Raw genomic sequence first — 11260 nt, forward strand, 5'->3', positions numbered from 1 at the left:
TGATCGGTATCCATTACGGAAACATTTCCGCCTTCATTATCACTTTCATCTACCATCACTAATTCTTCTGGGTCTTCTTCTTCTTCCTCTTCAAGTTCATCATTATCAGCAATGATGACACCTGGGTCCATTGCATCAGCTTGAGGTTCATGATTTGGATCCAGGAGATTGCTCAGCCTATGGACTTCTTCATGTAGATTAGTATTATATTCTTCTAAATCTTCTACATAAAATTCTAGCTCATGAGCTCTAGCTCTAGCTACATCTTCTCTATGCCAAGCTTCATTCCTTCCTTCCACCATACAAACTAACATACATTCGCAGTTCTTGTGAGCGGTGGTGAGACACCTCAATCTATCCCGTAACTCTCCCACATGGATGGCATCCATAGCCCTATCTCTAGTATCCTAAGCTAACTCTGCTGTAAGCCTCTGTATCTCTGCCTAGGGATCAGGCCTAGAGCTGCTACTGCTAGCACCGTCATTCCTAGGGGCAAGCTGGTGATGATTAATCCAAATAAGACAATCTAATCAAAGTCTAAAGAGCAGTCAGGATGGATTACATAACTCAACCCAGACTCACTACCCAACCCAGACTCAGAGGTGAAGGAAGTAACAAGTGAATTAATCATGATGCATGAATCATTCTTATGAACAAAAACATCAAAGCTTATAAGGCACATAAACAACAGTTGTTTTTATATAGGGCATAATAAGATTACTACTCCACCACACCAAGCCTTTTTAATCAAATAAGGAATGGTGAGAATGAAATAAGATAAGTCAGCAGCAATTTGGACCAAATTAACAAGTTAAATAGATTTGTCCCAAATCATTTTGAAGTTTTTGTAAAACAATACAATAAATACTTTGTAACGATCGCTCTGATACCATTCTGTGGTAGAACCTCCTAAATTATAGGACCCATATACATCTGTCACTGTCCAACGACCTCTAACGACTATGCATATGTTCCTGGTAACTTAAGAAGACTATCGGGTGTCCTCGGGGAACCCCGAATCATCCACGATTTCTGAGCAGGATCCCATTACAGAGTCATTGCAGTATTACAACATTTATTCAAATATATATATCAGAGTAAATTAGCAGAAGTCTTACAATAACTTAGTTTACAAACAGTAGTTTCAAATCTTACAAACTAAGTTCAATAATTATTACAAACCATAGTAGTAGTGGAGTGGCATTAGTAACATAATACAAACACATAATATAAGTATCCTACCCAAGGATCACACATTCACTTATCATCATCGATCTGAACAACAGTCATGCAGCACGATCCAAAATAGACCTACTCATGAGGCTCACCTGCAACAAGGGTCAACGAACCCTGAGTACAAAAGTACTCAACAAGACTTAACCGGAATAAAAATTGAGAAGACTCAGGAATGCAGGCTCAGGGATTCAAGGTATGGCTTTAGCAATAGTCAAAGTTCTTTTGCGTAAAAGCTCTTTAACAAAATTCTTTATATCAACATTTTTATCTTCGAAAAGATCATATACAAAGCTAACATGATCCGTAATGAGATCATGAAACTTTATATCCAACATTTTCTCAAACCTTACTCAAGTTCCAGTTATTAACTACGATGATGAACAGTAAGTTGAGTCTCCATAACTGAGGAGCAACGATGATTCGAACCGATTAAACCCAGCTAGGAATTTCAGACCACACGACATATGCAGGTCCCCGACCTACATATACCAACCTACCCTCAGGTCCCCTAAAACAAGAATGGGTCCGCGCCACCCGAGAATACAATACTCCACTAATCCAGCCCATTGCTATGTGGGTACACGCTATTCTCGCCATCTCTCCACTCCCATTGCGTGAGTAGCCATTCTCGTAATAGAATAGCAGAGTTAAGGCTTACCAAAGTTTATGGTTAGTACTACAAAGTCTCACCTCATGCAATTCAACAACGGACGGACCTTAATCGACATAGGCGGAAAGAACCCGCTCACAAGACCTCCACATCTTGTGGCTCTCACATACCGAGTCTGCCCGGTCTAGATTTATTACTCCACATGCTCATATCTCATGATAACATAAGTAACCAAACATAAACAAAGATCCATGTAAAACTCATAGATGACAGGTAATCACGCAACTTTTATCTGTCTAAGCATAACTAAGCATTACGAATTCAAACTGGTAACAAGGTAGATATGGAAAAACAAGGTTGGTAATGCACCAATTAGGTTTCCACTTGACTTCTAATCACTTAATGCAGTATATAAAAGCAAAAGTGATAGAAATTTATAAAACACAAGGTAGGTTTAAATGCGTCCGGGGCTTGCTTTGGTTCACGAAAAAGTCAGGTTCCTGAGACGTTCCACAATTATCAAATCCAACCTCAACAGACGGATTAACTTCCTCCGCAACTTGATTAACTACCACGTGCTCACCTTCATTCACTACACATAGTAATAATACCATGTTTAACATGATGCGGGATACAAAACATGATGCTTGATGATGGATGCGAAAGTTAAAAACTTGAATACAACTTTCCTTCATGGTATAGTTACAAGTCAAGACTAACTAAACCTTTTTCATAACACTTATTTCAATTGCCAAGGATCATTACTAACTAATGACCCAAGGTCATCACTCAATCCAAAATTCAAATAAAAACCTAAGTCATTAAAGGTTACTATTTGCTTTTATGAATTAATTATTTAATTAAAAATTATGAAATAAATCAACTTGTTCCAATTGAGCTCAAAATTTTTGTAAAGGTTCATCACATGATAACTAAGTGGCAAAACAATTTTCATAATTTTTGGATAATTAATTAAGCCTAGAAAAATCATATAAACCCATTTATTTATTAATTGAGCAATTTTTATCACATTCAAAAGTACTGAAAAACAACATTTCATATTTTTCCTAAATAATATACATCACAGAGAGGTCACACAAAACTTTTCATAATTTTTGGAGCTCTAATTAATTCTACACAAAAATAACAAAAGTATACACTATTCATTCATTTCTGATAAAGAAAAATTCCATTTTCAAATCAAACCGCCACTGACACCATGACCCCACCTATCATCTCTGACCTCCCGTGCTGACTACAGCATCGTGGTGAAGCTGAAACAAGGCTTCACAAGGTCAGAGGCTCACCGTAGAGCGCTGGCCGCGACGGCGCTCGCTCGACGGAGATTCTGCCGGCCGCGAGGAAGAAAGGCGGCTAGCGGCGTTCCTTGGTGAAATCAAGAAGCAAGGCTGGTTGGCTGGGTGTGCAAGGAATAGGCGAAGCTAGGACAGGCTTTGCCGAGATGGCAACGGCGCTAGGTCGACGGCGAAAGCTCGACAAAGCGATGGCGGTGCTGTCGGGAAAAACAGAGGAAGAAAACGAAGAAGAATGGCGACGGTGGCTGGGCTTTATAACGCGGCCAAGGACACGAAGATGATGCGCAGAAGCTTCTCCATGCCAGCACGAAGCCGAACGCGGCCACTAGCACGCCTGGAACGCCGAAGAAAGGCCACTGGCAGTGACAGCTGCCCGATGGCACTGATTGCCATAATTATAGAATTGCCACTCAATTTGAATTCCAAATTACTCCCAAATTTATGTAACAACTCAAAAATATTCAAAAATAAAAGTTGTTCAAAATTCAAAGTTCTACAACTTTGCTTTTTATAACCATACCCAAATTCGGTCTACATTTTGAAATGCAAGTTTAAATTCAAAAAGGGGACATTTCAAGAATTTACGTCTTTTCAAATTACTTCAAATTTTTCATAACAACTTTGAAAACTCCAAACACAAACTTTGTATAACTCGACAAGCTCTACACTTTTGCTTTTAGACTCAACTCCAAAATGTGCTTAGATTTTGAAATGGGTTTTCCAGGGTAAAATTAAAGGTTGAAATCAGGGTTTTTCGGAAATTCAAATCAATACAAAGATTTTTAACTCAATTCAAGCCATACAAGTCAACACATATAACATAAAGGTAAACTTGTTTTAGTGTATGCACATCAAAATTTTCACTAATACGAAATGATGTACAATGCATATGATGACATGGCAGGTTTTAGTATTTAAAACACCCGAGGTGTTACAATTGGACTGGCATGTAATTAGAGGTTAAAAAATATAATTTACTCTTATTTAGAAGCTACTCACTTTGGCCCCGTTCGCTGGTCTGAAATTTGGCTGAAACTAGCTGAAAAACACTGTTCCGACTGAATTGTTGTGAGAGAAAAATATTGTTCCCGCTGAAAAAAGGAGCCGAATAAGCCGAATATAGGGTAAGCCGAACAGGGCCTTTGTCCACAAAAATAATACAATTCTCACTCTTCATGGAGTCAAACGATTTAAAGTTTGGTCAAAGTTATGATACAAAATAAGTACTATTTAATTAATTATAAAATATATTTTCGTAGTAAACTTAGTTTGGATTCTTTATTTATTTTCTATATTGTTTGGTAAATTTAGACCGTTGTGATCAATGCGGTTGTTTTAGCCCATGAGACTGAAAGAGATTATTTCTTATAACTTTACTTGGTAAAACATTTTTCTATTTAAGTACCTTTTCAAACAATTGATAAGTCATTACCATTTTTATAAATTATATTTGAATTTAGGCATCTACAAATTATAATTTATATAGACTACTTATTTAGGCATTCTTTTTCTTTACATTCATTTGGAGACCAAACTTTTAACGTCTCATAGTTTTAATTAGTTTTTGTCTTAGCAATTGTGTTTTTCATGGAATCTGTATTAGGAATTATTCTCGCCAGTAATCCTAAGAGCACCACGCGTGCAAAATACATGATTTTTACTGTCGATTATCTTAAGCCTATCGCTAGTAGAAATGTATTTGCACTAGTGGTTTTCTTAACCTAGTGCCACTACAAATAATTTGAAATCTTTTTTTTTTTGAGTTCTATAAATGATATCGGATGGAGAAATGATCTAAATGAAAGTTGCAGTACTAAAAAAAAGTCTACAACTTTGTAGTTGGTTACCTTTTATTTAAATAATTTAGGTCCCAAAAATTATGTTTTAAGATTAATAATTTTTAAATTCATATATTTTTTAATTTTTTTAATTGACATCGAATGGAAAATGATCTAAACTAAAGTTGTAGTACTCAAAGAGATCTAAAACTTTCAAGTTTAAACTTTTTCATTTAAATTCTTTAAGGGTCTCAAATATGTACTTATACAATCGACGTGTTTACTGGTTGGTTTCTGGGCTGATTTGGGCTGGCTGGTACTGATTTGTTGTGAGAGAAAAACACTGTTGGCTAGTTAAATAAGCCTCACTAAAACCAACAAGCGAACGGGGTGATTATTTACTAGTGAGTATGTAGGAATGTATGTGCTGATCAATCACAACTGAATTTGAGGTGTAGTGGTTCAGAAAGAAACGTGTGAGGCCTGAGATTGTGATTTTGATCCGCACGTGCGTGAAAAATTGTGATGCCTGAGGTTGTGAGTTCGATCCTTATCTCCGGCAACCACATGCGTGCGAATGGCAAACTTGTGACTTGCGATGCGATCATGGGGGTGGCTGGTGAGTCTCTTGGATTTTCTTTTTGCTATTTTCAGGACCGATTTACAAATTTTGGAAAAAAGATTTACAATGACGAATTGTATAAGCATGGTGTCAGTTTAGATCGATTTACACTGGCAGTGTCTTTTAGAAAATCACCAGTGTATTTACACGAGCGATTCTTAAGTGATACCAGTGGAATGCGCTGATTTTCAGTTGCCTTTCACTAGCAGTTCGAAAAAAAACACGAGTACAAACCGAAAAATACTGCCACTAGAAACCTTTTTTTTGTACTGGTGCTCTATATAATCAATAGAATATTTCTTAATAGGAAATGAAATACGAACACTCATAAATTGTGAGTATGCATTTATTGGGCAGGCAAATTCCTTTTGTTAATAAGAGATAGTTACTATGGGTATTCAAAAGTGTATTTGGGTTGACTACGTAAGGCAACATATCAAACAATCCCCATATACGGGCGACGGTTAGTATCCATGTGCTTTCAGGTATATACTCCATTCGTTCCTTAATATAAGCCACATAGATTTTTAAAGAAAATTTTAAAATATAGGTACGTATCAGCTCCCACGTTGATTAGTTTGGAAACTTTCCCACCGTACATAGCACATGCCCTAACCAATCCTTTAGATTTAGGAAGCAATCTGATTGGGAGAGCGAAGATGACCTGATTTTTCTTTTTTTCTCGGTCTCACATCCTTCCTCAAGCCGTGCATTAATATTGGTGCTAAAAACTATATGGCTTATATTAAGCAACGGATGGAGTATTTACTATATATATGCAGGCACATTCATTTTTGGTAAGACCATACACTACTGGAAACAGAGGCTTTGCCGAATGCAAAATTCTTTGCTGAGTGTTAAAAATCAGGCACTCGGCAAAGAATTGCACTCGGCAAACAGTTCTTTGCCGAGTGCCGGGCACTCGGCAAATGACTTATTTACCGAGTGTCAGACTCTCGGCAAAAGCTCGACACTCAGCAAAGGCTGCCCCGCGTAACGGTGTTCGGCCACGGCCTTCTTTGGCGAGTGCCTGCTGTTAGGCACTCGGCAATTTTTTTTAAAAAAATACTTTGCCGAGTGCCCCTGGCACGGCACTCGGCAAAGATTTAAATTTTTTTAAATGTCTTTGCCGAGTGCCATGTTAAGGCACACGACAAAGAGGAAATTTAAAAAAAAAAATCAAAACCCCCTTTGCCGAGTGCCTTATTCGTGGCACTCGGCAAAGACCCCCTTTGCCGAGTGACATGCCCCAGCACTCGGCAAAGTTTTTTTGCCTCTAAATTTTTTGTGCAGCCCTTTTAAGGCACCAGGAACTCCTAGTTAGAATTTGGGGATTTTTTATAGCTTTTTGATATATTTAGTTACTTTATTTCTTTTACTTGAATTTTTTTGAAAAATATAATTTTGAACTGCACGTGGTACGAATACTGGAATTTAATGATTCAAAAAATGATAGTCATGTTACTGAGTGTAGTGTGAGACCGTATCCAGGAATGGACCCGAAATTTCGGACATCTTGTTCACGAAACATGACCGCGAACTTGCGTGCGAAATGTTTTTAAATTCTATAGAAAGCAAACAAAGTCTAAAAATCATGAAACTTGTTGAGATGTCGTGATATCATTTGTGGAGGCTATGATAAAAATTTCAGAAGTTTTCGTGCACGTTGTCATGTACGATGCTTACATACCAGGACATCTCTACATGTGATATCAGATCTATCATGAAACTTGTTGAGATGTAGTAGTAGCAATATATATTGTGATGGATGTGATATGTGCAGATGGATGTGTGGATGGATGAGATATATATGTGATGGATGAGATATATATGTGATGGATGTTTGTATGAATTTATTTGTCATGATAGAATGTAAAAAAAATTAAAAATTGCAGTTTTGGGTCACTTTGCCGAGTGTTGCACTCGGCAAAGGACCCATTTGCCGAGTGCAATGGTCACAGCACTCGGTAAAGCTGGAAAAATGGGTGTCCAGAAACCAATTTTTCTAGCTTTGCTGAGTGCTGTGACCATGGCACTCGGCAAAGAAATTTTAAAAAAAAATTCAAACTTTGCCGAGTGCCGGACAGAGGGCACTCGGTAAAGAATTTTTTTTAAAAAAAATTCAAACTTTGCCGAGTGCCGGACATATGGCACTCGGCAAAGAAATTAAAAAAAAATAAAAATCTTTGCCGAGTGCCATACAGAGGGCACTCGACAAAGAAATTTAAAAAAATAAAAATAAAAATCTTTGCCGAGTGCCGTACAGAGTGCACTCGGCAAAGAATTTTTTTAAAAAAAATAAAAATCTTTGCCGAGTGCCGTACAGAGGGCACTCGGCAAAGAAATTTAAAAATAAAAATAAAAATCTTTGCCGAGTGCCGTACATAGGGCACTCGGCAAAGAAATTTTGTAAAAAAATATATAAAAACTCTTTGCCGAGTGCCCCAAGGATTGGCACTCGGCAAAGAAATCTTTTTTTAAAAAAATATTTGCCGAGTGCCTACAGGGTTGGCACTCGGCAAAGTGACCGTCAACGGGACCGGCGCCGTAACGGTCGCTTTTCTTTGCCGAGTGTCCCCGGGGCACTCGGTAAATCCTTTGCCGAGTGCCCAATAAAAGACACTCGGCAAAGAGTGTTTTGCCGATCAATTTTTTGCCGTGTGTTCTTTGCCGAGTGCCGCACTCAGCAAAGCCTTTGCCGAGTGCAATCTGGCCAGGCACTCGGCAAAGAACCTAAATCCAGTAGTGATAATTCACAAGAAATGTTAGTATATTAACTATTACTATAAAGTTATACCCGAAATGCCATGATAGTCAGTTTCTTTTTATAAGATGTATTATGATTCCGGGAAGTCTTTACAAAGCACACTTTTACCACCAGTTCTGACATCATCAATTGTTACATTGAAATCATTCTGTACTAAGATAAACTCCTACGTGGAATGTAGAATCTATTGATATTACTTTGATGTATACTAATAACTATGTATATAATTTGAGTAACTGTAGTTTAAAATTTACGGAGTTTGACCTTTTCAAATCATAATACGCTATGTATTTTGAAAGAGAGATGGAGTATTAGGCATGTCTAGAAGTACGTAAGGCAACAGTTCAAACAACAAACCTCGAAATGGGAAGCCAATATCTTGAGCATATCCTCTCCAGACCACTTACAGATTTTTGTTGCCGGGTGATTTGTTGCATTCCTTTATTATTATACCATTGGCGATCCTCGATCACGTACAGCTTCTAGTATAAATTGGTGGTAGGAGCTCACAACTGGAACACGAACACAAGAATCACAACCTAGAAACTCATCTTCTTTCGCCGTCCCCTCCTGCCTAGACTGCACGATTGTCTGTAGTTGTTAGTGTGTTCATCAAGAAGACGAGATGCGGGGTGCCATCCTCCTCGTTTCCGTTGTCCTCCTGCTCAACTCCCCGGTGGGTTTGTGCGGCTGTTTCAAGCGCATCTTCAGCTTCGGCGACTCCATCATTGACACCGGCAACTTCATCAGCACAGTCGCTTCGACCCCGATAAAGGAGCTCCCATATGGCATGACCTACTTCAACCGCCCCACCGGCCGTGTCTCCGACGGCCGTGTCATAATCGATTTCTACGGTGAGTATGCATCCCTACGTCCGATACGCATGCATGAACCTACATACTCGTGTCTGCATGTGCATTGTTGATCTCGTTGCTGTGTTCATTGTGTACACAAATGTGCATGCATGTGTCGTCGTCTCAGCGCAAGCGCTCGGTCTGCCGCTGGTCCCGCCGAGCATACCGGAGGAGGGAACTTCGCCGTTCCCCACCGGCGCCAACTTCGCCGTGCTTGCGGCCACAGGGCTGTCGCCGGACTACTACAGGACCAACTACAACTTCACCATGCCGTCGCCATCCCACCTAGACCTGCAGCTCCAGTCCTTCAAGAAGGTGCTCACGCGGATCGCACCGGGAGACGGTACGTATCAAATGAACTTAGCTTGGTGGAGTCGTTTGTGGCCACATCGATGGATCGATCATTTGCATGCAGACGCCACGAAGAGCGTCCTGGGCGAGTCCCTGGTGGTAGTGGGCGAGATCGGCGGGAACGACTACAACTTCTGGTTCTTCGCGCGCAACTCCCGCGACACGCCGAGCCAGTACATGCCGGAGGTGGTCGGCCACATCGGCGCCGCCGTCCAGGAGGTGATCAACCTCGGCGCCAAGACGGTGCTCGTCCCGGGGAACTTCCCCATCGGCTGCGTGCCGCAGTACCTGGCCATGTTCCAGAGCACAACCAGCTCGGACTACGACCAGTACGGCTGCCTCGTCTGGTTCAACGACTTCTCCAAGAAGCACAACCAGCTGCTGCAGCAGGAGGTCGCCCGGCTCCGGTCGCAGAACCCGGGCGTTCAGATCATCTTCGCGGACTACTTCGGCGCCGCCATGCAGTTCGTCCAGAACCCCAAGAACTACGGTAATTAAGTCATAGATGCTATGATACTTTACTAGTAATAATCATGTCGTGCGCCAGAGAGAGCTAATAATCAGTTGTGTGAATCTACTTTTCTCTTTTTGTCTTCGATCTGCATGGGGATGTGATGACAGGTATCGATGATCCTCTGGTCGCGTGCTGCGGCGGCGACGGCCGGTACCACACGGAGAAAGGGTGCGACAAGGATGCGAAGGTCTGGGGCAACCCGGGCGCGTTCGCTAGCTGGGACGGCGTCCACATGACGGAGAAGGCGTACAGCATCATCGCCGATGGGGTGCTAAATGGCCCGTTTGCGGACACACCGCTGCTCAAGATCACCTGCTAAGCAATTTAGAATTCTTATATAGCTCACGATAGGATCGGTTCGGATCTTGTCGGAATGAACTACGTCCTCCGATATATCTTTGTCCTATGTATGGTCATATACATCTTGTCAATAAAATGGTTCCAGTCACGATCCTTTCACATTTTTGTTATTATTACTATTAACCAACGAGGTGGCCAGCAAATAAAGATAATTAATTTCTATAGACCCCATTCACCATGTGTCTAAAAAATTCAACAATTCATATACTCCCTCCGTTCTAGAAAGATAAGTGTATTGTATACATGAAAAAAAAATCTTTATAAACTTTGACCAACAATTATTTTAACTATATACCATTTATAACATAAAACATGAATCGATCAATTAATTTGCATTCAAAGTGTGTCTGGGATGATATTGATATTTTAGCAAATGGTAGCATATTATAAGAGAAATTAAGAGATGAAATCTAGTTTGTATGAAATTTCTCTGATCAAAATATATGGAGGGACTACACTATAAGTAGCAATGTAGCATATGTGGTCACATGGTGTAATTTTCTAGACTTAAACCTATACCATTTGGTTTGTCAGTTGTTCCTAGCGCAATTGTGCAAGACAAGCTGTACGTGTATTGTAGATTGTCACATCATGGATTATTCCTGCCGGAACGAGTCAAGTGATGACTGAGGAACAACTCATCGAATTCATCTTTGAACAAGTTATCTATATATGAAAATTGTGAGTTCCACAACTGTTGGAGCAAACCGATTGTGAATTCATCTTTGAACAAGTTTTTTTTAGAAAAGGGAATATATTCATATCCCAGCTTCTGCATCGACCAATGCATATAGCTGTTCCTTATTATAAACAAGAGTACTATTGTCAATGAATCTCAAAAACAAAGTTTTG

General features: G+C 39.9%; 1 protein-coding gene across 1 annotated transcript; it reads left to right on the forward strand.

Annotated features, from left to right (window-relative positions):
• The first annotated feature begins 8954 nt into the window (after positions 1 to 8954).
• Positions 8955 to 10367, forward strand: LOC136460816 (sinapine esterase-like). The gene is made up of 4 exons (XM_066460378.1): positions 8955 to 9183; positions 9311 to 9526; positions 9599 to 10024; positions 10156 to 10367. Exons 1-4 carry the CDS (start codon positions 8955 to 8957, stop codon positions 10365 to 10367), a joined length of 1083 nt encoding a protein of 360 aa, XP_066316475.1.
• The last annotated feature ends 893 nt before the right edge of the window (positions 10368 to 11260 follow it).

This window comes from Miscanthus floridulus, chromosome 6 (assembly GCF_019320115.1).
Source record: "Miscanthus floridulus cultivar M001 chromosome 6, ASM1932011v1, whole genome shotgun sequence".
Taxonomy (NCBI): domain Eukaryota; kingdom Viridiplantae; phylum Streptophyta; class Magnoliopsida; order Poales; family Poaceae; genus Miscanthus; species Miscanthus floridulus.